The sequence below is a fragment of the Poromitra crassiceps genome (genome assembly GCF_964638095.1).
Source record: "Poromitra crassiceps genome assembly, chromosome: 30".
In the NCBI taxonomy this organism is placed as follows: domain Eukaryota; kingdom Metazoa; phylum Chordata; class Actinopteri; order Beryciformes; family Melamphaidae; genus Poromitra; species Poromitra crassiceps.
Genome location: NC_139652.1, coordinates 1644093 through 1671924, shown reverse-complemented (window position 1 = coordinate 1671924; position 27832 = coordinate 1644093). Strand labels below are relative to the sequence as shown.

Below are 27832 nucleotides of genomic sequence, written 5' to 3'. Positions count from 1 at the left end.
CACATTTTGACCAAATACGCGGTGCGCCTGCGCAGCCCCAGAATCCCGGAAGTGTGTGTTTTTTCTTGTGTTGTTTTGGGAAGTTGACAGGCACGTGAGCCGCCGTCGTCGTCATCGGGAGAGCCAACTGTCGACATGGCGGCTGCTACCCTTCCCAAGGTACTGACACATATCCCGCATCTGAAAAGCCTTTATGTCCCAAAAGCTTTCCTGTTTGTGTAGCTTTAACTGTTGTCGAGATGAAGTCGCTGTGTTTATCCACGCCACAGCTGACGAGCTGCTAGCGTTAGCCGTTGCTGTGCTAGCCGTGTTGTGCTAACTAGCTGCACAGCGCCAGCAGCTAGTCAGCCCACCACCTCCTACCACAACATGCCACGACAGCAACCAGTCTGCCTTTAGCTCATCACCCACAGCTGTGGCTAACTGCTGTCAACTGACGGACCATTATCCGCCATCGTTCTCGTCTTATGTACAACATATAACGTGTAGGTTCCCAATGTAAAATGCAAAATGCTAACATTTAACATTAGCATTAGCTCACGAGTTACGAAGCTAACATAGTAGACACAGTGGGGGCCCAATAAGTCAGACATTTCTGTTATTAACGTTTGTAATAAAGCCCCAGCCAGTGTTTTCAGGTGGCTGATGCTGTCTGAATGAAAACACTGTGTTTAGCCAGGTCGTGACCGCACTTTACTACGAGTCAGTGGAATAGCGTAGAGTAGACTGTAAAAGAAAAGGTCAGTGGGTGACTTTCAATGGCTAGCTGGATAGCAAACACTGGAAGAATGAGTGTTTTAAAGCTCTTGCGTAACGCTCACTGAAACTTCTGAAACTTGTTAAAGACAGCAAAGCTCTTGTTATTGTCATTATTACATAATGTTTAAATTATTTTTTTGTTTTGTTATGATTTATGTATTATATATGTATATTCAGAAGATTTTGATGTAGCCTTACAGTACTTTAAAGGTGGTGCCTTGTTCGTTTGTATCTGTCATGTTCTTCTTCTCAATGTTGGATCCAAATACAGGCATTTAGTTGTAGCTACCTGCTGGTAACACTGTCTTTCTGGTAGGTTATTTATGAACACGACGGAGTTTTCATACATTCAAACAGTGACGACGATGGCATCGAGCAAGATCTACTGCTTTCTGGGTCCCTTCGGATAGTTGACAAGGTAATGCTAAATGTCACATGGTGTCAACTCTATCCCGGTGATATTTGTGGATCATACATCCCAGCCAGGAATATTATTTGATGTTTAAGTTCAGTTGTGCATCTTTTATTACTGGAGGTTGTAGATCAATCAATCAGTCATTACTGTAGCTCTCAAAGGCTCCAAGTGGAATAAATGATAACAAAAAATATCGAGTAACAGTTCTGTTTTGTAATGGTGCACATATGCAGGTTACTGTACACACATCACATGTGGTTGTTGGTTTGCTGGACTGCTTGTAGTTGGTATAAACAAACCTTTTGATTGCATTATCTTCTCCACACTGTCAGGATGGGGAAATCATTGTGGAGTACAGACCTTTGGAAGACACTGTTGACCCATCAAACATGCTGTGTGCTGGCAAGGTTTGTCTCAGTGTACCTTCTTCATTTTTTACATTACAGCTCAACTACCAGTTGATGCTGTTGAACTGTAGATATTCACACTTAACAAAGTGCATTGTAGGATTATTAACATTTACAGGGAGTGACGGCATTGCAGAAGGAAACTCAGCTTTTTGTGACACCAACCAGAGGCAGGTGGATTCCAAAATTCAGTAGTTGCTTCCACATTTGGTGACATGGATGTTAAGAATGCAAATTAAACTGGAAATGTGAGTTTGAGTTTGTTTTAAACTGGAAGTGTTTGTTTGACAGGGAGTTCCCCAAGTGCCGGTTGGCTGTCAAATCTCCGCATATTGGCATTTGTCTGACCGACTACTATTTTAGATATCATTTTTGTAGTTGAGGCAGGCTGTATTCACTGAACAATATATTAAATCTGCGCGAAGCCATTCACACACACACACACACACACTTTTTTCTTCGCCTCTCATTCATGATCCATGGCTGTCATAACATGACATGAGCCCGGGAGGTAAGCTAAGTAAATAACATGCTCTGATTCAGCTGTTAAAAGATGAAATATCTGACTAAATTAGCTATTATATACTGTTAATAATGGTGTGTCAACACCATTATTAACAGTATATAATAGCTGTTCATTCATTTAGATGTTATTGACTTTATGACCAAGCCTCCAAGCTCTAACGTGAGGTGTCCTTACGGCTCTGGTCAATCTTTCACTCTCCCTCCTTGGTCTTAGCATGTGAAGGCTGCATCATTTCCAAAAACGCCCTTCAAACAGCAGCTGTTAGGTTTTGGGCTAAGCTAAAGTTAATGCTAGCTTGTTGAAGACGAGTGAGCAAAGACGTTGAACGTGGATATTTTCTCTCTCTGCTAAACGCGTTTCCAGCGTTTAACGCTACTATGTGGCAGGCTGTGGTAGGCCTGCACGATATGAGGAAAATATGCGATGTGCGATAACATTGTTCAATATAGCGATGACGATACGACTTGCGATAAATAAACAAATATTAAAGTATGCATATATTAGTTATACAGTTCCTATGTCTTTCTGCTTTAATAATGCTAACAAAGCCCCCAAACATAGCCTGTGCCCACTGAATAAAGAAATGAAATACATACTGACTCTAGCTGAAATTACACACAGCGTGTTTGGGCTTTGGCAGAGGGGCGGAGCGCACTGTTGCAAGGGAAAGGTGTCCGCTGGATTTACAACACAAGACAAAATGATCAGATGCTGAGTGGGAATGCATGACGCATGTAAATAAAACCACTTTTGTTATTCATTGCGTTTCAGGCAGTCTTTGCGATGAGGATGAAAATACGATTAATTGTGCAGCCCTAGGCTGTGGCCAACGTTTTGTGCCACCGCATGATTTGTTGTTGGCTTGTGTTGTATAGGCATGTATGTTTGTAGCTTGTTTTGTCGTGTATTCAAAGAAGATGAAACGTGAGACAAACTGAACTATAATCAACTATTTATTAGCGTGCTGAAATACAACAACTTTACAATCCGCCCCAGACTAATTCCTATTGGCTAACTTCCACACGTCTTCCTGTAACGTCACAACATAGAATGAAACACCATAGAAGATTCAACATAGAATACTCCAGTTTAGTAGGGACATGTACTTGAGCTCTTCCCTAGAAGTGATATTGGTATAGCAGTATTTTACCATATACTATATGGTGTTATAGTGACCTCACCTGTAAGGGAGACATTTATTTTGTCATTGTAAAGCCACAGCACAGTAAAGAGGATATTAATGTGGATTGTTTTCTTGATACATCATCTAGCCTCTTAATTTTGCTCTCAAAGTGCACCAGATTCATGGATTTTACTTAAAAATGTGCATCTTCTTTTTACAGTTATTGCATGTTTGTGTTTTGCTATGGATAACCCTAACCCTAACCCTTTAATTTCTAATTAAATTGAGCATTGGGCCTTTATAAGAATGGTTATTTGTATCATTTCAATTGTCACACTCTCATGATACATGTTTGAGGTTTGTTCATTAATTGGGGAACAAACGTCCTGTCTGGCTACTTTTTCTAAATGTCTGGCTGCTCAGAAGTTTGGGGAACTTCCTGGTTTGAGTTTGTTTCCTACTAAGCTGGCTGGTAGAGCGCAAATTCTCAGGCCACAATCCAACCTAGTTCAGCTTTTGACTTGTGGCTGCTCATATTTTGCTTCCTTGTTGTAGATGGCAGCAATTATGCAGTTGTCAAAGTAGCCTGTCCGACATGTGTAACTGTTCACCTCAGCAGAGATGGTGCACACAATTCAGCTCCCCTTCCCTCATAGATTTTGTAGAGTCTTCAAGGGAGAAACCTTGTGTTTGTGTGTGTTTGGTCAGGACTCCAGTTCTGTGGTGGAATGGGCCCAGTGTCCGGGCGAGAGGTCCCACCAGCTGCTGGAGGCTCAGCAGAGCTACGAGACAGAGTGGGATATGGTCAACGCCGTCTCCTTCAAGAGGAAAACTTGTACAAATGGAGAAGGTGGGTTTTCATCGTCTTTCTCTTTTTCTTCAACTCTTTTTATTGGGGTTTTCAAAGATGAGACAATATACATACAGACCTAAATAGGAAAATTAATTTACAATGCACTGCAGATGTAGATCAAAACAAACTAACAAACAAAAAAGTACATAGATAATATTACATTTTCATATGTGAGAGTTAGCATACATGTGAAGATTTTTTTTTTTTTACAAATTTGGTTCGCATACAAGATTAATTAGAGGAAAAAAAGAAGAAAAAAAAGTGGATAAGAGTTTGGTAGGATGTCGCATAGGTAAAAAAAAATGTGTTACTCATATTTGAGTTAGACTAGTTTGTGGGAGGGATAAGCGTATAATTATTGAAGTGATCTAAAAAGGGTTCCCAGATCTGGAAATTTTTCGAGCTTTCGACCTGTGGGGCGCTGTGATGGCATTTATGAACAGCATGGAGCTTTCAAACCCCGCCGTCTGCTCTAGTAGGTGGCTTTGAAATGTTTCTGTGACACTTGTAAATACGGGCGATAGGGATGGGCGCGAGTACTCGGGTACTCGAGTGCTCGTTCATAACGTCAGTACTCGAGTAACGTTTGCGCTGTCCGGGTACTCGCCCCACTCCCCACCCCTTTAAAAATGGTCTAAATCTACGCATGCATCGTTATGTGGATCTGCCAGCATGAACTGCACGGACGTCAAGTCAGCCAGAATGTACAAGTACATCATCCGCTTTGTTGATTTCAAAATAAAAGGCTTATTGTAACGCAAGTTGTAACCTTATCTACTTTGAGTAATGCGTTACAGCCATAGTTTCACGCCATATAACATCACGAGTATTTTGATACAAGGTTTGCTGCTTCGTTCGTTGAAATACCCTTTTCTCCTCCAACGTGCATAAATAAGCTATTTACTTTGTTTTGTTTAAGTAACATTATTTTGAAAGTTTTAACCGGAAGTTTTCCAGCTCATCCCGAAAATGGTGGCTGAAGATATGCTCCCGAAGGAGACAGATGCACGCTTCTTCATAGCGCACGCCCGATAAAACTCATTCAAAACTTTGCAGTAGTTTACTGACTACACTGTCGTTTCCCATAACGTTAGTCACAAGAAATGTGGAGAAAGAATCGCTTTTTGGGAGACAATCGTTTCATGGTGATCACTATTTAGCTGCAGCTGTAACGTTAATCACACTGGTCAGTGGTCAGTTTTCACTTTTTGGCAGAACACCGGACCTTGTAATCCGTGGATTTACGTTAGTGTAAGTAAAATTGATGATACTGGACAATGGACATGTATTGGAATTGAGCCTTCGCTTGTTTCACAACAATATTGTCCGCTCCGAAGCGCTAATGCCATCCATCCAACCATCGGAGATGCTGTCTGAGGTAGGCTTTAGACGTTAGCTGAGCGTCACCTCACCTAATATCACAGTCAGTCAGTCCCTCTCCTCACATGCTCCAGGTAGCGCTTTCTCCATGCAAAAATGCAAACGTTATGTGTGAACAGCCCCACACACAGCAGATTACCCCTGCTCCGTCATTACCATAGTAATCACACAGACCCCCCGCCCCCCCCCCCCACGCAAGTACTCGAGTACTCGTTCATAATAGAAGGAGAGTACTCGAGTATTTAAATTGCTTAAAATGCCCATCCCTAACGGGCGATGCGTATCGCTGATTTAGACAGCTTGGGAGCAAGAGTCACAGGGAAGTCTATAAGGGACTCTGCAGAGGGGAGACGATCACGTGACGATGACGTCATACCCGGAAGAGTGGTGCTAGGGGCTACTGGGCCATCTGACTACGGTCAGAAGGCTTTGACCAGAAGGACCCTTCCCTATTCTTAAACAGCATCATGATAACGTTAAGTTGGCAGAGGGTCTGAGCTCGTACGGAGCGCATTTCATCGTCAAACTGACAGCGAAAAACGGTTGCTTGTCACAAAATAACACTCGTTTGATTGAGGACTTATTTGAGGCAATGTAGTTATGCTATCGATCACATTCGCTAACCTGTTGCTCTTTGAACAAGTCTGGATGTTTGTTGGCGTATGGCCAAGCTGGACACGTCCGCCTCCGCACACTTAAACATCGTAATACAGACGGGCTATGTAGTGTCCGTCCCCTCACTGTCAGCAACGCAACGTCAGCAAAAATAATTCCATATTTCGCTCTCTGTGCATGTTTGTTGTGTTGAAGCTAAACACTGAATGAGTGAGTACAGTAGCGGGGCGTCTCTCTCCTTTGAGAGAGCCTGGTGACGCGAGGTTAGCGGATGCTTAGATGGTTTCAACGAGAATTATTGTGATTGGTTGTTCGCTGAGAGTAGCGAAGGTGGGGCATGCTTTCAACAAGAATGATCGTGATTGGTTGTTCGCTGTGCATGCACAGTCTGCATTTCACTCGGTAGGCTCCTCCCCTAAAGTGAGAGTTTATCAAGCAACATGCCGAGTTAATTTGCCTTTGAATGAATGAATGAATGAAGGAATGAATGAATGGTTTATTTCGAACATTAACATAAAAGACAATATAAAAAATAATAAGTATAATAATAATACACAATACATTAAAAACATTTTAAAACAAAAAAAGGAAAAAACAATAATGTACAATATTAATCATAATTGCAATAAAAATAACAGTATTTGTTCGAAAAGGAGTAGGAAGGAAGCCTCTGCTTATCTGGTCCTACCCCTATTTAATTCCAAAATAAATAAACTTAAATCAGGTCTCTGTCAACATTCTATTTGATTACTTTTCATATTTTCTTATTTCCCTTTTAACCTGGGCCATAATATGTGCCCTATTACCATGTGCCCTCATCACCCCCCCCCACCAACGCCCCCCCCCCCCCCCCCCCCCCCGCCGCCTCCTCTTCTCTGTATCCCTCAATCATAATATTTTTAAACTTTTTCTTAAACAGTATAATAGTTCTACTTTGTTTTATTTCATCATCCAAACTGTTCCACAGAGTCACTCCACCAAATGAAATGCTCATGCTCTTCAAATGCCCTTTGACATCGCACGTCCTGCCATGTGACTATTGCGCATGCGCACATCGCGATGATTAGTTTAGTTTATTTATTTGCACTCATTTAAAACATAATATAACAAACATAAACATTTGCCTACATATTGTGCAGGTGAACATCTAAAAAACCCGAGAGAGCTTGTAAACATGATGTCACCTCTTATCAATACACAATCAATAAATTAAAAACAGAAATAAAACTGAATAAAAGAAAAACATAAAAAAGTGTGGGTGTGCTGTGTGTGAAAGGGTGTATGTGGGCAGTAGAATTACTAAGTTAGGTTCATCAGATAGATCTTAAATTTGTGTTTGAAATGATTGAGAGATTTGGACTGGGATACAAGATGATAAATATTGTTCCATATCTGGACACCCCTATATCTGATAGAGAACTGACAGAGTCCAGTGCGGTAAAATGGGAGGTGTAACAACTTGGCTTGTCTAGTGTTGATATTGTGAACGTTGCAATTTACCTGAAAAAAAGCTTTACAGGGCAAGGGAGTGGAAACATCCTGGGACAATACATTGAAAATAAAAATACATGTTAAGTACTTATTTAAATTGAAAATTGTTAAGATATTTAACTGTTTAAAGAGCGGATCTGAATGAGCAATCCAGTCACTGAAAGTTGAAATTCTACAAAACCTTTTCTGTAATAAATAAAGCTTGTGAAGGTGAGTAGGATAAGTTGCTCCCCAGATTATATTGCAGTATGTAAGATATGGATAGATTAAACTATAGTAAAGGGTTAATAGGCATTTCTGATTAACCAGTAGGGGTGGGAGAAAAAATCGATTCACCTAAGTATCGCGATTTTTAATGTCACGATTTTTTGAATCGATCTTTTATTCCAGAATCGATAATCGCAAAAGCAAAAAAAAAAAAAAATTTTTTTTTTTTTTTTTTTTTTTTTTTGTGCCCGCAGTCAGGCCACTCACTGAACAGCAGGCCAGGCGCCGCCTACTGGTTTACTAGTGGTTTTATTACTTTATTAGTTAGTCTGAAGTAATAATTACACTTCAGGGTTAAAGTGGGTGCATCTTTGGGCTTCAAACGTCGGCCCATATCGGCCTGGCCTGCTTGGTATCTAATGCCCGGCCTGAATTATGATCCCAGTCCGCCCCTGTTTTTAACTATATCGCCCAGCCCTACTCATGATATATAATATACAGTCTCTAGTGTATGATTCAACTTTTCCCATGTTCTAATCTAGTGTAAAAAGCAAACAAACTGAAAAAAGAAAAGAAAAAAAGAAACAAAAATCGCAATAAATCGTAATATCGAATCGCAATAATCGTAGAATCGCAATACTTAAGAATCGCAATATATATCGAATCGGCACCCAAGTATCGTGATAGTATCGAATCGGGAGATAAGTGAATCGGCACAGCCCTATTAACCAGACTTCTAAATTTACGAATTATACCAACAGACTTCGATATTTTATTGCATACATGATAAATATGGCTCTTCCAGCTCAATCTTTCATCAATCAAGACACCAAGAAAACTTGTTGATGATACCTGGGCAATTTGATTATTTCCAATAAATAAATTTGAATCAGATTTATGATATGTTTTATTTTTGGATGTAAATACAATAAAACTGGATTTTTTTTCACGTTTAATGATAATTTATTTAATTTGAACCATTTGGAAATGTATTCTAAGTCTGAATTAGCCTTGGCCATAAGTACAGAGAAATCATTATGCGAAAATAATAAATTTGTATCATCTGCAAAAAGTACAGGAAATAAACAGGACATAACTGCAGACAGGTCATTAATATAAATCAGAAACAAAAGTGGTCCAAGAATTGATCCCTGTGGGACCCCACAGGTTAAAGTAGAATACTCTGAGGAAAATCCATTAACATTGACAAACTGTTGTCGATTATGAATATAATTGTTGAGCCATTTATAGGTAGTTCCAGAAAATCCATAATGTAGCAGCTTTTGCAGTAAGATGTCATAATTAACTGTGTCAAAGGCTTTGGATAAATCGAGAAATATTCCTAAGGCATATTCATTTTTATTAAAGGCATTGTGAATTTTGTCAACTAGCTGAAGTATAGCCATTTCTGTGGAATGCTTTTTCCTAAATCCATATTGATGTTCATACAGAATGTCCCATTCCTGCAGATGATTCATCATTCTATTGTAAACTAGCTTCTCCAAGACCTTTGAAAAACAAGGAAGAACAGAAATAGGGCGATAATTACTAAATTGACTACAATCACCAGATTTAAACACAGGGACAACTTTCGCAATTTTAAGGTCTTTTGGTATTAATCCCGTTTCCAAGGATTTAGTGAGAACATAGGTCAATGGCCCAATAATAGAAGAACTAATCCTAATAATTAGACTTGATCTGATGTCATCGTGTCCAGAAGCTGAGTCTTTCAGACTAGTTATTATGTCAATAATTTCCTTCTCAGTGGGAGGATTGAAACTTTCAATAGGATGATAGCAACCTTTCAAGAACTCTATTGGAGAACCATCAATATGATCAATCCTCTTTGACAGAACTGAGCCAATATTGACAAAATAATTGTTAAAAGCACAAGCAATTTCAGATGGATCAGAGTATTCTCTATTTTCATCAGCAAACTGGGATGGAAGAGTGGCTGAAGTTTTTTTTCTATTCAGGAGCTGGTTGATGACTCCCCATGTAGATTTTATGTTATTTGAAGCCTCATCAAACTTATTAGAGAAATACTTTTTCTTAACAATTCTAATTAGGTGATTATATTTATTTCTATACTTTTTATAGTTTGCAGTATTCGAGAGGGATGGATTACTGAGGCATTTCTTATACAACTTATTCTTAGTTAGTAAGGACTTGTGAAGACCTGGAGTAAACCAGGGTTTCCTGAAAGTTCTGTCTTTTTTTGTTTTCTTACTGACCAGCGGAAAACACTGATTAAATACTGAGTTGAATGAAGCCATTAATGACTGATATGCTTGTTCCACATCATCATGAGTATACACATCATCCCATTGGACATCACCAATTTGCTTCTCAAAACAGACAATGTTTCTCTCATTAAACACTCTAGACCTTTGAGGTTTGACTACCTCCTGTTGGATGTTTAAGCCTGTTGATGTTAAATGAAACACTGGAAAATGATCTGATATGTCAGAGTAGAAGACACCAGACTTCCATACATTATTAAGAGAGTTGGTAAATATGTTGTCAATAAGGGTTGCAGATGAGGCAGTCATTCGGGTTGGTTTGGTGATCAAGGGGTATAACGAATTTGTATATAACATATTCAGAAAATCAGCTGTAAGGGAATGGGACTCACTGTGAAATAGGTTGATGTTAAAATCACCTAGTAGAAAACACACTTTACCTTCTCTATTAATTTTGTTCAAAACACAAGCAAGACTGGAATTGAAATATTCAATGTTTGCATCAGGAGGCTTGTAAATACAACCTATAATAACACATTTCCCAGCAAATACATCACAGGAGGGTATTTCAACAAAGAGTGACTCAACATCACAAGACTCTGAATTTAGAACTAAATCCTCCCTTGGTTTGACTTGAAGTTCATGGTGTACATATATAGAAACACCTCCTCCACCTCTTCCAGTTCTACAATGGTGCAGGGAATGATAGTTAGGTATGTCAAAGAAAGATGTAGACTCATTTGACAGCCATGTTTCTGTAAAAGCCAAAATTGAAAATGTGTGATTTAATGATGATAAAAAATGAATAAGTAGGTCATGGTTTTTTGAGAGACTACGCACATTTAAATGAAACGTTGAGAACTGCTTTGATTGGGGCTCCAACATATCCTGTAGTAAGGTGTTAAAATGATCAATACTGAAATAATCACAATGATGATGATGTGTAAACGATATATCGTGCAGCCCTAGTGAAAACAGTGTGTCCAGCATCACTGTAGTGACAGTGCCTGGCTGCTAAACTGCTCTGTGGGTTTGTTTGTGGTCCTTCCTCAGGTGCTCTGAACCACAGTCACGAGAGGAGCCGGTGCACGTTCAGCTTCAGCATCACTGACCTCAGGTCCATCACCATGAAGGACGAGGGCTGGTCCTACCTGCTCTTCAAGCTCAAAGAGTCGTCCGCCTCCCTGCCGGCGCTCCACTTCCACCAGGGCGGCAGCACTGAGTTCCTGGACAGCCTCAGGAGATTCGCTCTGCTCAGCGAGTGAGTAATGTACAACAGACCAAACTAGCCAGTGTCTGTTGTGTGTGTGTGTGTGTGTGTGTGTGGTGGTGGTGGTGTTGTAAATCAGGTGCGTCACATTTTGCACACGGCTGCATGTATTACAACTGTTGTCCAGCAGAGGGAACTTTAAAATCAATAAAATGTGTATTATTATTCACCCCTTAACACACACAAAGAGAGATTCAGGCTACTTCCAATATTTTTTAACCCATTTGAATTGTCCTTCAGTCTGTATCAATAACTCTTGTATGAAGGATAAATGAGCAGTCAGTCCCATCATTTAAAATGTGTTCATATATAGGCCTGCCTGTAACAAGTAGTTCTTAATTACATCTAGGGACGCTCATTACAAATTAGCCTCGGGCTATCCATCTTATTGTTGAAGTCCCCGCTGTAAAATAATTATGGGTGCAAGGACGTGACTGATTGTTGCAGCTGGCACATTTCCTCGTTAAAACTCCGATGCTGGGAAAAAAAGTTGCTTCTCACAATAAATAACACTCGTCTGACGACTTATTTGAGGGAATGTAATAATTGTATCTATCACATCCGTTATGACACCGGAAGAAGCACCCATATTTCACGTAAGGCATCATGGCAGCTAGCAATGAGGTGGATAAATGCTGTGGTCTAGGACATCAGATGTTTTAAACATTATACGTTGTAACATTATATGTACGTGTATCTGTCCCTATACAAATAAATAAATGAATGAAGATCAAATTGTTTATAAGTTAAACATATTCCGCTCACACCAAGATATTTCTCCTGAAGTCACCTGTTTTGCCTGAGATTGATTGAGTTATTGATGGATTGATTTATGATTTGTTGTTTACCCCCCCCCCCCCCCACCCCCCTTGATGCACTCCAGCTATTCTAATGTGTCATTTATATGCTAATTCAAGTTACATCCAGTCAGAAGCAGAGGGATAGTCGCTCTCTACTCATCTGTCTGGCTGTCTGATGTATGGTGGACTGTGTTCGCTTTTCCCTCTGAACCAAATATCACGTGAGATGATTGTCTGCTGGACACGGGCGATGTGTTCCTCTATCTCAGTGCAAATAGCTGTTATTAAAGTTCTTATCAAAGCCTTTCATAATGAAATTGGCTGGATTAAATGCCGGGCATTTTTCAGGCACAGAAAACCAACAGCTGGTGACGTTCTGCCATGACAGGAAAACTAAAGAACAGGATGTGCAGATAAATCACATCAAAGAAACAATAAAAGCAAAGCAAAATTCGACAGCGTTGCTATGTATATGCTCAGCTAAACAAGTATGTTTTAAATCTTTATGCCTCCGCCGGCGATAGCCAGGCCGGAGGCATTATGGATCCGGGTTGTCCGTACGTACGTATGTCTGTACGTACGTACGTCCGTACGATGTTCGTTAACGCGATATCTGAGGAACGCCTTCACGGAATTTCATCAATTTTGCCTCAAACATCGACTTAGACTCAAGGATGATCTGATTAGATTTTGGTGGTCAAAGGTCAAGGTCACTGACCTCTCGAACGCCATTTTCAAGCTTGTTAACGCGATATCTCAGGAATGCCTTGACGGAGTTTCATCAAATTTGCCTCAAACATCGACTTGGACTCAAGGATGAACTGATTAGACTTTGATGGTTAAACGTCAAAGTTCAAGGTCACTGTGACCTCTCACACACCCAATTTCCAAGCTCTGTAACGCAACATCTCAGGAGCGCCTTGACGGAATTTCTTCCAATTTGCCTCAAATGGCGATTTGAACTCAAGAATGAACTAATGGCGGAGGCATAAATCCGCGGTGCGGTCGTTCTAGTTTCTTTTTTGGGGGGTCGGCAAATTTCTACGAAAAGTCGACTTTGGCCCAACGAATTTCCACTAGTGTTTTTCCTAGAAATGCCCATCCCTAACTGTGTGTACACAGTGTTATTTGTTTGTCAACATTTTTCTGCACCAATATCTTCCACATGAATTCCCTTTCATGTATTGTATTTGGTGAATGAAGCTGTTAAGACCAGGGGTGTGGGCGGGGCACACTGGGTCTCACTGGTGTTTACCTGTACATTTTCTCATGTCTGGTTTGTACATTTTGTATTTGAAGGTCTCCGGATGATGAAACGTGTCTTCTGGTCAGCACCCCCAACAAGGCTTTGTCCCAGTCCTTTGAGAACCTTCTGGATGATAACAACTATGGCCTCGTTCATGTAAGGAAATAAACCACTCACTTATCTACTGTAAACACAAAGTCCATACTGCTGACGTGTTGTTTTTTTCTCACACCCCTAGTGTCTCTCTCTCTCTCTCTCTCTCTCTATTCACTGCCATTATATGGAGGTACAGTCTGAAAATCACACTTCTAGCACATGAACTTTTGAACGTTTATTAAACCTTTCAGTTGTGCAACACTGAAATCTGGTCAGAGGAAACTTATGTCAATGGAATTAAGGAAATAATACATTTATCAATCATTGTAAATAGGTGAAAAAAGGTGGGAGACAAGACTTTTATCAAGCAGATTCTGCCTATATATATATATATATATATATATATATACGGTATATATATAAATATATATATATATATATACGGTATGTATGATCTCTCACCTTCCCCCAATTACCAATAATTGATAATCATCAGTCTGAACATTAACATGACTTTCAGAAGTCACTATTTGTCTCCAGCAGAAGTTGAAGAAGGATCCGTATGTGACTACGCTGGGCGGCTTCTCCAAAGTCACCAACTACATATACGATGCTTTCCGGGGATCGGAGGAGCAGCACCAGCGCCCCCCGGAGGAGATAGCCGACCTGCTGGGGGAGGTCATCCCAGGGCTGGAGATCAACCAGCAGGAGGAGCCCGGCTTCGAGGTCATCACCAGGGTGAGAGGACGGCTGCTTTTGTCAACCCTTTTTACATTCAAGCCAAATGGATAGAGGCTGCAAGGTAGATGGAAAATGGCTGTGCAAATTACACTGAGCCAATTACATTGATCGGTCTAATGGGGGTGCTATAATTAATATATATATATATATATATATATATATATCACTGAACCGATGAGAGGGATGATCTTGTTTCTGTTGGCCCAATGGGTGCCTGCATCATTTGCAGGGGATGACCTGTTTGTTTTATTTGTATTCATGTCTGGTGTTCTCTGTGAAGAAGATTATGACAAATTTGTAGCATTAAATATGATATTTGTCTAGTTTATTTATATAGCCCATAATCACAGCCAAGTCTCAAAGGACATACACGTCATAATGCCTATGGGCAATGAAGAGCCTTCAGTGGACCTGGCCTGCATGTCTTTGCTAATGACCTGTACTTGGCTCTGGTCAGATTGACCTGGGCCCCCGGCCGGAGGTGCAGCGGAGCGGGCCGCTCTCTGCAGAGGACTGGGCCAGACACCAGGACCCAGAGGGAAGGGTGCTCCATGTTCCTCGTCTCAAGCAAGGCATCTTCAAAGGAGTACGTTCAATTTACTAAAACATCTTTACCAGCCGGGGTGTGGCTCAAATCACTTCACTCAACTCAACTCGGGGGGGGTTGGGGGGGATTATTTTAGTTCTTCAAAATTCCATCAAATTTCTAGGCTGCTAATAATTACTGTTATGATTATAAGTTTTTAATACAAGACAGACAGAAGTTTTCCTCCGTTTGGCTGGTGGTCATTTCCCACCTTAACTGCAAGAAGCAATCAATGAACGAGAACTAGTTAACTATTGAAAATTCATTCTCAACAATTTAATTATTGTTTCAATAGATTGTTTTATATACATGTATGTATATACAGTTTGGGATGCACCGATTGTATCGGCCGATATTGGCATTGTTGTCTGCAATCGGCTATCCGCAAAAAAAGGTACTGTTCACCGATTGTTCTGGCCGATATTTAGCATATATATATATATATATATATATATATATATATATATATATATATATATATATATATATATGCTAAATATATATATGCTGTGGGGTGTTTGTCTGGATCATCAGGCATCAATGTTGTGTCTTCACTGTGGTTGAATGTGCAGGGGCTTTGTCACGCGGTGAGGAAGGAAGCCTGGAAGTTTCTGCTGGGATATTTCCCCTGGGACAGCAGCCTGGAGGAGAGGAAGACCTTACAGAGAGACAAAACGTATGGCTCCATAGACTGCCCTTCACAACTAGCATTTTATTCAATTAACAGGAGTATGCTCATCTCCATTGGTTCCTTTGCAGTAGGGCTGAAAGATATCAACAAAGAATTAAACTGTGATTCATATCATCTCTAGTCCCTCCCCCTTTTTTTGTCCTAAAATTGGTAGAACATCAAAATTGTTAAAAAAAAAAAGTCAAAGTCTGGTCACAAGGCCACACTGTTTAGTAGCCATTTCCCCTTTGATAAGTGTGACAAGTATGAATTACATTGATAATGTTAAAATTATCATTATTTTGTCTACAAGTTGGTACGGTTTTTGTCAGAGCCAACCTATCTGCCAGAGTTCTACTTCTGCGTGAATCGAAGTAGATGATAAACAGAAATTGGGAATTGAATTTGTTTATTGACTGGAAGTATTGGGGTGGAGAAAGGGGGACTCTCCTGTCCCTCTGTCTCGATAAAACACCACTATATGATTTTATTACTTTTTATATCCACTGTCGTTTCACAACATTGTAATATTTGTTGTTCAAAACTATTTTCAGCTGTAGACTGATTATGGCCTAGTTGCGTTTATCACCCACTTAGTATCAGCATCATTTTGAATGACCAACATTTTCAGATTGAGCCAAGAAATTGAGATGTGGACAGAATTTGAAATAGAAAAGCTGTAGGAACCCTTTATATCATACTGATACTGATAGACAGATGATGTTGTTGAATATGATTTGCTAGTTAACATAGAAAACGTTGATCTCAAATGTTTTCTCCTCTTGCCTCAAAGTGATGAATACTTCAGGATGAAGCTGCAGTGGAAGTCGGTCAGCGAGGAGCAGGAGAAGAGGAACTCCAGGTTAAGAGACTACAGGAGTCTGATAGGTGAGAGAGGCTGTTTCACAAGAGTCACCCTGCAACATGTGGGACAAGTCAGGAGGGAAATGTGTCTTTTTAAACCCAAGTGTTAACAGGGCCATGCTGCAGTAGTTATGCCAGTCAAAAACATGGTAAAAACGCCAAAAAGCGAGTGAATTATCTCAGTTGCAACATTTAAAATTCAGCTGTAGTACAGAGATTTGATCCTGTTTGAGGTTTTGAGTTTCAAACAAACTATTTTCCGGCACTTTATTTATTTATTTATTTATTGTATCAGGGCGTCATTGTAAAAGTGGGTATCCACTCTCAATTTAATACCCTGAAGAAATTAACGTAAATAAAAAAAATATTCTCTCTAACCTTTGGACTGTCAACCTTGGGTTTGGCCAGAGAAAGACGTGAACCGAACAGACAGAACGAATCGGTTCTACGAAGGCATCGACAACCCCGGCCTGGTCCTCCTCCATGACATCCTGATGACGTACTGCATGTACGACTTCGACCTTGGTGAGAGAGGACGTCTCTTTGTATTTACACACAGACACACTAGCATTGAAATGAGCTCTCCTATGAGATGGTTTCAAATGTTGATAGAGCAATGACAACCTGAATGCAAGACAACCTCAGAATAATACACTGATGTACTTGTGAGTCTTCCTTTCCTGCCTGTTAGTTGAGTTGTGAGTGAGTGTCTCCTCCTCTCCCTGTCCAGGTTATGTCCAGGGAATGAGTGACCTTCTGTCCCCCATCCTCTATGTGATGGAGAACGAGGTGGACGCTTTCTGGTGTTTTGTCTCCTTCATGGACCAAATGGTAAGTAAAGGCGTAGCTTTGTTTTGTCTGCGGCCTGCTTTTAAATTTGGTTGTAGCCGATAAGTTTCTATCCTCTACCAGCCACATGCTGCAAACCAACAATCATTCAGATGGTCCATTTTGTAATTTATAATAATAATAATAAATATGGGATTTATATAGGGCTTTTCAAGGACTCAAAGTAGAGAGCTGCACGGGCCTGAAATCTCGGCCCGAGCCCTCCCCGGCCCGTGACATGCAGGCCCGAGCCCGACCCGGCCCGGATGAGTTATGAGATTAATTGGCCCGAGCCCGTTGCAAGGCCCGACATCAATATCACGATATGGCGACACATCTCGCTCTTCCTCTCTGTGCATGCTGCCACGCCGCTGAAGTCGTTGGTCCAAAACGTTGCTAGACTGTGTTGCCTATAAAGACAACCACCGCAGCTTTCTCTCTGTCTCTCTCTCCCCCTCTCACACACGCTACCGTGGCCTATCAAAATCCACACATATTGTCTCGAGAAAGAGCATGTTAGATCGTTTAATTGCCAACAGCAACAATGCCCACAAACTGAAACATTATGTCACTCAAGCATATTGAAATTAAAACAGCAGACTTACCGTTTATAGCTGCATTGAATAACGTCACATTAGTGTCCTCACAATGTATGGTACATGGGTTCGTTTTGAACAGGTTGAAATGAGCTTTCCCTACTGCAGTGGGGACTGTTTAACTCTCCCCTCGCCAACTTTGTTTTATGTCCATCGATCTTATTTCTCTCACGACACGGACACACGCGGCTTGTTTTGTTGTTGTTTTTGATGCTGACATTGACAGCACGCTGACTGAAACATGTCATGAGTGGATTGTGGACTGGAGTGGCAGACTAACGTCACGGTGAGGGTGTGTGCGTGTCTGTGCGCTCCTCCTCCTCTTGGTCTCACTCTGCTGTGTAAAATAAAGCGAGTACCGTAAATTCCGGACTATAAGCCGCGGCTTTTTTCCCGTTTTTTGGCCCCTGCGGCTTATATAACGGTGCGTCTTATCTATGGATTTTTTCAGAAAAAAAAAAAAAAAAAAAAAAAAATCTCTCTTTTTTAGCACTCTTTCTAACTATAAATCCACTTCTGTTTTAATTTCCTCTCTTGCCCTCTTTTCACCACACCGCGGACACTGTGTGCACTGTCGAAATAAACAAAGGTGTTGTGTTATGTTGTTTTGTTGAAATGTTACGGTAATACGGTAAATGGGAGCTTCCTCAAACAGCCAACAATCCCCTCTGTGCGTGAACCCTTACATATGGTAATTACGGTAAGCAAAGTTCATCAGCCCGGAATCACAACAAGACAAGCAGTCTCTCTCTCACTTACCATGGGGAAGGTACGCAGAAAGTCACACGACGCAGCTTTCAAGCTGAAAGCAGTCGAACTCGCACTAAAAGAAACAAACAGAGCAGCAGCGCGTATCCTGGGCATCGATGAGTCAATGGTGAGACGTTGGAAGCAGCAGCAGCAGGAACTGTCTCAGTGTAATAAGACAAAAAAGTCCTTCAGAGGCCACAAAAGCAGATGGCCGGAACTTGAAGATTCCCTTGAGGACTGGGTGTTGACCCAGAGAGGAGACGGCCGAGACGTTTCCACGGTGCAGATCCGACTGAAGGCCAAAACAATCGCCACCGAGATGAAAATTGAACATTTCAGAGGTGGGCCATCTTGGTGCTACCGATTCATGAGACGAAAGGGACTGTCCGTCCGGGGGAGAACTACTGAACAACTCCCTCCCGACTACCAGGAGAAAATCACAAACTTCGGCGAATTCACACAAAGGAAGATCACGGAATATTATAGGAGTGTGAAAACATCCACAATCACCAACGGATTCCAAAACGCTGGACTGCTGCGGGATGAAAAGGATGACGCCGCCACAGCTGGCGCTGAGGGCCGTCAGAGGCTTCAGAGGCTGTTCGATGCCGACACTGATGAAGAGGAGTTCGTTGGTTTTGAGTGACAATGAAGGAGAGAGGAGAGTGGTTGACGAAGCCACCCTGAACCTGTTCGTTTCCGACACTGAAGATGAGGACTTTGGTGGTTTCAGTACGCAGGAAGAAGAGGAAGACGAGGATTAGTGACTTGACTTCTCTGGTTACAGGTTTGCTGCACATATACGGTAGCCTATTGTTGTGTGATTTTGTCTGGGGATTAGTGACCTGACTTTTGTTTTGTTTTGTTGAAATGTTAATAAATGGGAGCTTCCCCAAACAGCGATCTCTTTCCCGACATTCCTCTCTGTGCACGAACCCTTTCACATGGTAATTAAACATCAAAACACCCGCGGCTTATAGTCCGGTGCGGCTTATAGAAGAAAAAAATAGTCAATTTTGGTCCCGCGGCTTATACACCGGTGCGTCTTATAGTCCGGAATTTACGGTAATACAGCTTAATTTTATTTTATTATTGAAACGGGCCCGAACCCGGCCCGGCCCGGGTGGCTCGGAGCAATTCATTAAAAAAATAGCCCGGCCCCAGCCCGTATTGGCCAGGCCCGAGTACCCTCGGGTTTGCAGCTCACTAACTCAAAGGCGTTTTACACTCAACACTAAAAGGGCGGGGCGACGAAGGTGCAGCAGACAATGGACAAACACGACACAGACACACAGGGATAGGCAGCGGGGACTTTAGAGAAGGCAGAGGAGAAGAGATGGGGTTTGAGGCGGGATTGGAAGACAGTGAGGGACTCTGATTCTCTGATGTCCAGGGGGAGAGAGTTCCAGAGCTTGGGAGCTGCCCTGGACAAGGCTCTGTCACAGAAACTGCAGAGGTTGGACTTGGGAGTGGAGAGAAGGCCGGCAGTGGTGGATCTGAGTTATAAACTGGATGTTGCTGATCAAAATGCTGGGTGAAATTAGCTGCTAAATTGAGGGATTTACCAGCCATTGTGGCTGCTACACAGTATCCTGCCATACAGTATGTACAGGATGTTGCTTTTGAAAATAGCTGAGAGCCCCTTTCTTCCACCGCTCCTCAGTGATCAGATTGTAATGGGATAGCACACAAAGGCATCAGATACACTGAAAGAGCAGATCACCCAAACCAGCTCTGGAGCTGCTCAGAGACTCGTTTGGCCACATTAAGGTAGATTTATGGTCGGGCGCTCGACATTTTTGATGTGTCTCTCCACAGAAATAAGAGTCGCATGCCGTTTTTAATTTATACTTTGGTGAAAGGTTTCAGTCGTCTCCTCGGGAACAGGAGCCAGCCCCTCCTCCCAGCAACAGCGCCTCTCCCTTGGTTTTGACAGACAAGCCCTCGCTCGCTCTGCTTCTCCAGACCTCCACTCCACCCACACCAAGCCCTCCCCCGGGGAGGAAGCTCCACCCACATCAAGCCCTCCCCCGGGGAGGAAGCTCCACCCACACCAAGCCCTCCCCCCCGGGGAGGAAGCTCCACCCACATCACACCCTCCCCCCCGGGGAGGAAGCTCCACCCACATCAAGCCCTCCCCCCGGGGAGGAAGCTCCACCCACATCAAGCCCTCCCCCCCGGGTAGGAAGCTCCACCCACATCAAGCCCTCCCCCCCAGGGGAGGAAGCTCCACCCACATCAAGCCCTCCCCCGGGGAGGAAGCTCCACCCACATCAAGCCCTCCCCCCCGGGGAGGAAGCTCCACCCACACCAAGCCCTCCCCCCCGGGGAGGAAGCTCCACCCACATCAAGCCCTCCCCCCCGGGGAGGAAGCTCCACCCACATCAAGCCCTCCCCCGGGGAGGAAGCTCCACCCACATCAAGCCCTCCCCCCGGGGAGGAAGCTGCGCTGCCCGGGGCAGGCTGCCTGTCAGACAACACTACACTGACTGAATGCAACTCTCTCTCTAGTGCAGTGGTAACCCCCTAAAGGTGGTCCCCTGGAATTCAAATTGGGTCGCCAGATTTTCTTTTTCTTCTTCTTCTTCTTAACACAATATACAATTCCCGAAGAGGATTAGGACCACTTGTGCTTTCTTTTTCTTTTTTTTATTCTTTAGTTCTGAGTTTATAGGATTCTGAAAAAAATAAAGTTAGAATTCTGAGTTTACTGTCAGATTTGTGGGAGAAAAGTCAGAATTCTGAGATTAAAGTCAGAAAAAAAGTCAGCATACTGTTACATGTAACATCTCTGATGATGCCACTGATGACACTGTATTACCGATGTACCGAAATTTGAATTTCTTAGATCTTTGTGACGTCAAAGTGGGGGTCACAAGCCAAAAAAGGTTGGGAACCCCGGCTCTAGCCAATCACAGTGCGCGACAAAATATGACGGCGACACCAAAGAAAAGTGTCTCTCCACACTTTTCTTTGGTGTCGCTAAAGACGTCATATCTGTCGAGAGACAGTTTCAAAAGTGTCGAGTGACGAACCATAAATTGGGCTTTAGACAAATATGACAATTAAAATAAACTTTGACACATAACAAACAGGCAGCAGGCAAAAATGTAATGTCAGGATACCGATGGTTGGGGAAAAGCAAGCCAAGGTGATTACGGTATATTTTACTATATATTTTAATTTACGTTTATTGAATTTTGGCGAGGGAAAGCGAAATTGGATTTCAGTGTGTCAGGTTCTAAATCTAATCCACCTACATCAGTCACAGTATGAAACCTAGATGCATAATGACAGACCATCAGGAGAGCACAGTGTTTTCACTTTCTTCAGAGTGTAATCATTGTGTGTGTGTGTGTGTGTGTGTGTGTGTGTGTGTGTGTGTGTGTGTGTGTGTGTGTGTGTGTGTGCGTGCGTGCGCCCGTGTGTGTCTGTGTGTTGCAGCACCAGAACTTTGAGGAGCAGATGCAGGGCATGAAGACCCAGCTGATCCAGCTCAGCTCTCTGCTCAGGCTGCTGGACACGGTCTTCTGGAACTACCTCGGTAGGAAAACACCTCCAAGCCATGTGGTCAGATTAGGCATTTTTTGATGTAAAAAAGGTATAAAAGGAGCTTTGATGTCCTCTGACACTAACCACGCTTTGTGTTTTCCCTGCAGAGTCTCAGGACTCAGGTTACCTGTACTTCTGTTTCCGCTGGTTGCTCATCCGCTTCAAGAGGGAGCTCAGCTTTCAGGACGTGCTGCGACTCTGGGAGGTGAGTTGTCGTGGATATAAAAGTGAATGGACGACGTTAGAGCTGCAACTCTCCATTATTGCCACTAGAAATATCACGTGCCCGTGTAGAGCCGCGCGCGGAGATCCTTGCCTTATTATAGTAGTGAGATTATCGATTATTCTATTGAGCATTTTTCTGATGAATCATTTACGGTAGTCTATAAAATGCCAGAAATAATGACAAATGCATCACAAGTTTCCAGAGCCCAAGGTGATTTCTTACAATTGCTTACTTAGTCTGACTAGTAGCCAAACATTAAAAAAATATATACTTTAGGTTTGTGTTTGGCAAACACAAACTTAAAATATATATATATTTATATTATACATAGAAACCCAGCAAATCTTAGCATTTGTGAAGCTCTAACCAGCATCTTTGGTCCTTTTATTCTTTTTCTTCATAAAATAACTAAAACAATCGATTATAATTTAATCATGGTCGTAGCTGACTGTTGGCCTTTGTGTTGCTCGAGTGTCATTCTGCCAACAGCCTGGTGTCAGATGCATAAGGCTGCTGTATCAGCATGCTTTTACAGTACAGAACATTTCATTTCTTCAAATTAGTATAGAAATATGAATGGAACTTTGACCAGTCAGATTGCTTGAAAGGATGTCATATGACCTTATACTTTGTAACATCTGCATGTGTTTTCTTCAGGTGATGTGGACAGGCTTGCCTTGCCAGAACTTCCACCTCCTCGTGTGCTGTGCTATTCTTGACTCAGAGAAGCAGAAGATCATGGAGGAGAACTACGGCTTCAATGAGATCCTCAAGGTAGATTGATCACGCCGCTTTAGTGTGCGTGTTCTGAAATCCCACGCCTCCTAAAGGAATGGAAAGGAAAAGGAATGTAAAGTGTTGAAAACCTAGTCATTAACTGCTCAGCCCCATGTCAGTCCATGGCAGATTCCCCCCCGAGAGGAGCCTGATATCTGTTACTGCTCAATTAGTCTTCTCATCTGTGATCCACCAGATCTCACCTCCTGTACGTGCTGCAATGTTATCTGTCTATTGTGATATTTGGTTCTAGTGCTTTTTCATTTTGATCTATTAGCTGCATAACTCCACGTTGTGAGCACGCTCCCATAACTGCGGATCATATACCACCCCAGGCCCTAGTCCAATAACCACCCCAGGCCCTAGTCCAAGAACCACCCCAGGCCCTAGTCCAAGAAGTCCACTCCTCTCTCCACTAGCTGGGTTTCCATACAAAGGTATCGCGACTTTTAATTGCATTTTCAGAAAGTCGGCAAAAGAAATTCCGGTAGGCTATTATGCACGTTTCCACCCACTACCGTTATGCATAATATCAGGAATGGTGAAGAGGAGGGGCAATTAATTGACGTGATTAAAACATGGCCAGACGACAGTCAAACCCTCAAATGAGGGACATTAACCCCGTTCTCTGAATAAATGTGAGGTAAAGAGAAAACATCCTAGCCTGATATTTAGACTGAAGTGGAGGAAATCATGATGTAAAGTTTGGTGACGGAGAGCGCACTGCTGTCTGCCTCTGCTGAGCTGCTAACGTTACACGTTGTCTCACTATGAAAAATCACATTAATTTAACGCTTCTTGATTATACAGAGGTACGTAAAATGTATTACCAGACGCCACTCTTCAATTCGGCATATATATAATCCAGGAAGAGGTTACTGTAAGTGAATAAAATGTCAATTCTGGATGTGAGTCGCCTGTTATCCTGCTATCTTCCTCCGTTAAAACTGCATATTTTTGAATGGAGTTTGGTTACAGATTTGCTTAGTCGATCTCTGAGAACATTGGAATAAAGATAGACTATAAAGCTGTAAGAGTAGAATACTAGAGAGGAATAAATGCATTGGAAACATTTATTTAGATCCAGAGCAGAGAATTGTAGCCTATTCTGTTCCTTTCATGCGCTCTCCATACGTTCTCTACAGCAGGCAGCAGCACTCTGAGCCCCAAACCAGCTTCTCTTATGTTTAGAAACAGATGAAGTGGTTTATTGAGTCATGTCTTACAGGGTAACTGTGGGGGATAGCTGGACCTGATTCTATGGTTATAATCCAGAGTTCACGTTAACACATTGACTGCCAGCCGTTTTTTTTTTGCTGTAGGTAGCTTTTGCCAAGCCGTTTTTTTGAGGATTCTGGCTCATTTTACAAGAGCCGAGGATTCTTTTCTGCTTGGAGTTTGTCAACACAAAGTTCACAAAAGTACTAATAGAATGTGTGCTTTCTCTGTCTAAAAGAGTTAGTTTGTAGAGTTAGTAGTTATGTAGATATTAGCCGTTGAGTACAGCATGGTTTTAGCGTCTGAGAGTGAAAGCTGAGATAATCGCAGTTTTGTGAAATTCAATCAAACAGGCAGAACAGTCACTTTAACCATTTATTTTTGGCATCAGTGAGAGATCAGACATCCAAACAATATAGTTCCGAACGCCCTCTCCTTCAACTCCTCCCTCCGTGGGCGTGTCTAGTGGCTTTCAGCCTGCGTTTGTCACAAGCGAGTGCTCTGCTGCTGCTGCTGCTGCTGCTGCGAGTTTGAGCAGCCTCCCTCCCTGGCAGCGAGTTTGAGCAGCCTCCCTCCCTGGCAGCGAGTGTGGATAGGTCTCACTCGTCTCTTGGGTTTGAGAGCCCCGATGAAGCCCCGTGCGACTCTAGGCTTTATGCTGCCCAGTGCCCACCCAGTCCATTTCTGGAACCCCCCACCGCAGCAGCGCGAAAGCGTCCCCGCCTACAGTATGAGAATGAGGCTCGTTCGTTTCTGACTGTAAAATCGCCAAGCCATTTCCTTGAGAATGGAGGAAGCAGCCGCGGGAGGCGGCTGCTTTTGGTTGACTTTCTCTCTGTCGGGAGAGGACCGTCGCCACCTAGCTGGTCGGTAAAATAGATTATACACATTCAATACTTCCAATATCTCCATAGGAGACGCGGGGGGCATTGATCCACGTAGCACCGTCAAAAAAAAAAAAACAACGTATTAATACGTCAATGGCAGTGAACCGCTGGATTTTTTTTGACGTATTAATACGTCAGTGGCAGTCAACGTGTTAAGAAGGAGCTAGACATGTGGGAAGGAACATCAGAAAACCCGTGAAGACTGTAGTAACTCATCTACCGGTTGTCGGATTCATAACAATTCTAATTACTTGGTTTTTTACAGCACATAAATGAACTTTCAATGAAGCTGGACATTGAAGAAATCCTTCACAAAGCAGAGGCCATCTGTCTGCAGATCAAGGGTTGTAAGGTACGTTCAAGAAAAGATGAATGTTTTTTGTTGAACTCATGCAAATGATGCAAAGTTGTACTGACATTTGCATACTCTACAAAAGTGACAAAAGAACTGATGGTCTATTGACCAAAATGTTTTCTTTGTTGCACCATTTGGTTCATTTTCCATCCCATGTAAATGAATGTTGGTCCCTTTTTTTGTCTTAAATTTTTATTTCCTCCTTCTTGGCAGTCTATGAGCTGTTGTTTTATGTCCGTTATCTAATAATCTAATCTAATTGTGTAATGATGAAATGATTTGTTGTCCACCTTCCTCAGGATTTGCCTCAGTCAGTAAGTGACATCCTGGGCGTGGCCACAGAGGCGGCTTCTCCCAGGTCGGAGCGGAGTGAGCGGGCGTCACGGGGCTCTCTGCCCCCCGCCACGCCCCCACACCCACAGGAGGCCTTCTCCAATGGCCACGGACACTTGAGAGAAACCTCTTACAACGGCTGCAAAGTTGCCTTCATATCATAGTGAACAATCGCTTTGAGCAGAGACTGACTTTGGTGTCCTCCCGCCACAGGGTGGCGACACCACGCCATCCTGACCGCCCCAGAAGAGAGAATAGAGAATGTAAAAAGGATTTAAGATTATTCAGAATCTTATTTTTGTAATTTCTTGTACCATATTTGTCTTTCATTGAAATAGTCATTCCTTCTCTCTTGCTAATGGTGTTTTCTAAAGACGGGGCAAAGAGCGGTGTATTGTAACCAATAATGTGTGTTTCGTTTGCCTTCGCGCTATCAGCATCATGCAAGAATTGATTCCCATGTGGATTGATGGACATTGGAAAAACTCCAAACACCCAGGTTCAACATTTTGTCCAATATTGCTTTTATAGTTGCTGACAAACTATAGTGTTGATATTTTGTCACAATAAGGCCCGCTACAATTTTAATATGACAAACATCAACAACTTGTCAAGCTGCTCTCCCGATGTATCAGAAAGCTCAAACTATAGCCTCTACATAACCTCCACTCAGTATTAGTCAGCTAACCTTAAGTCAGCCGTTCCATGTGCAATGGAATAAAGCTAATGCTAACGTGCCCCATGGAGAAGGAATTTCCCCCTATTGTTTAACGGGAATGTTGATCCATATTGTTTTTATATAGTGATGCTGAACTGAACCAGGTCACATGATCTGCTGAAACCCTCTTTTAAATCTTAATTTGATGCTTTGCTGTGAATATTTTCATTTCATTGGGAAATAGTGAAGAGTTTCATCCCAAAGAGAGAGATCCATCCAACTATTGATTAATACTGAAGTTATCTGCTGCCTTTTGCAAAAAGGAGTAGAGTAGAGCTGTAACCAATAATCCAACAGTCTATCATCAGGAAAATGAATAGCCCAACTAGTTTTTATGCCTCCGCCGGCGATAGCCAGGCCGGAGGCATTATGGATTCGGGTTGTCCGTCCGTCCAATGTTCGTTAACGCGATATCTGAGGAACGCCTTGATGGAATTTCATCAAATTTGCCTCAAACGTCGACTTGGACTCAAGGATGAACTGATTACATTTTGGTGGTCAAAGTTCAAGGTCGGTGACCTAACAAACGCCACTCCCAAGTTCTTAACGCGATATCTCAGGAACGCCTTGACGGAATTTCATCAAATTTGCCCCAAACGTCGACTTGCACTCAAAGATGAACTGATTACATTTTGGTGGTTGAAGGTCAAAGTTCAAGGTCACTGACCTCACAAACGCCATTCCCAAGTTCGTTAACGCGATATCTCAGGAACGCCTTGACGGAGTTTCTTCCAATTTGGCTCAAACGTTGACTTAGACTCAAGGATGAACTGATTAGATTTTGGTGATCAATGGTCAAGGTCACTGTGACCTCACGAACACTGTTCCCAAGCTCGTTAACACGACATCTCGGGAACGCCTTGATGGAATTTCTTCGAATTTGCCTCAAACGTCCACTTGGACTCAAGGATGAACTGATTACATTTTGGTGGTTAAAGGTCAAAGTTCAAGGTCACTGTGACCCCACGAACCCCATATCCAAGCTCTTTAACGCAATATCTCAGGAACGCCTTCACGGAATTTCTTCCAATTTGGCCCAAATGTCGTCTTGGACTCGAGGATGAACTGATTTAGATTTTGGTGGTCAAAGGACAAGGTCACAGGGACCCCATGAACGCCATTTTCAAGCTAAGTAACGCCATATCTCTGTAACACCTTGACGAAATGTCTTCACATTTGGCTCAAACGTCAAAGTCTCAACAGACATGGATGTCGACTGCTCACTTGTTGGCGGAAGCATATAACCGCGGTGCGGTCGTTCTAGTTTTATAAGAAAAAATAAAATACTAAAATGCTCTCA

The 27832-nt window shown here is 42.4% G+C and overlaps 1 protein-coding gene across 2 annotated transcripts; it reads left to right on the top strand.

The window, feature by feature from the left end:
* Nucleotides 1-108: 108 nt before the first annotated feature.
* tbc1d15 (TBC1 domain family, member 15) lies at nt 109-27832 on the top strand. 2 transcript variants are annotated; one of them, XM_083663338.1, is made up of 17 exons: nt 109-159; nt 1076-1177; nt 1507-1581; nt 3939-4080; nt 11073-11280; nt 13389-13491; nt 13975-14169; nt 14630-14758; nt 15331-15434; nt 16222-16316; nt 16701-16817; nt 17023-17123; nt 21911-22010; nt 22126-22223; nt 22902-23018; nt 25392-25478; nt 25781-27832. In XM_083663338.1, exons 1-17 carry the CDS (start codon nt 136-138, stop codon nt 25976-25978), a joined length of 1995 nt encoding a protein of 664 aa, XP_083519464.1. In that variant the 5' UTR covers nt 109-135; the 3' UTR covers nt 25979-27832. The 2 variants fall into 2 exon arrangements, with proteins under 2 accessions (XP_083519464.1, XP_083519463.1); XM_083663337.1 differs by having other exon boundaries at nt 13972-14169.

Coding starts and splice junctions, on each gene's coding strand:
- tbc1d15 (XM_083663337.1), top strand. CDS start 136: ATGGCGGCTGCTACCCTTCCCAAG. Junction 160..1,075: donor CGGCTGCTACCCTTCCCAAG/GTACTGACACAT, acceptor TCTTTCTGGTAG/GTTATTTATGAACACGACGG. Junction 16,317..16,700: donor AGACTACAGGAGTCTGATAG/GTGAGAGAGGCT, acceptor GGGTTTGGCCAG/AGAAAGACGTGAACCGAACA.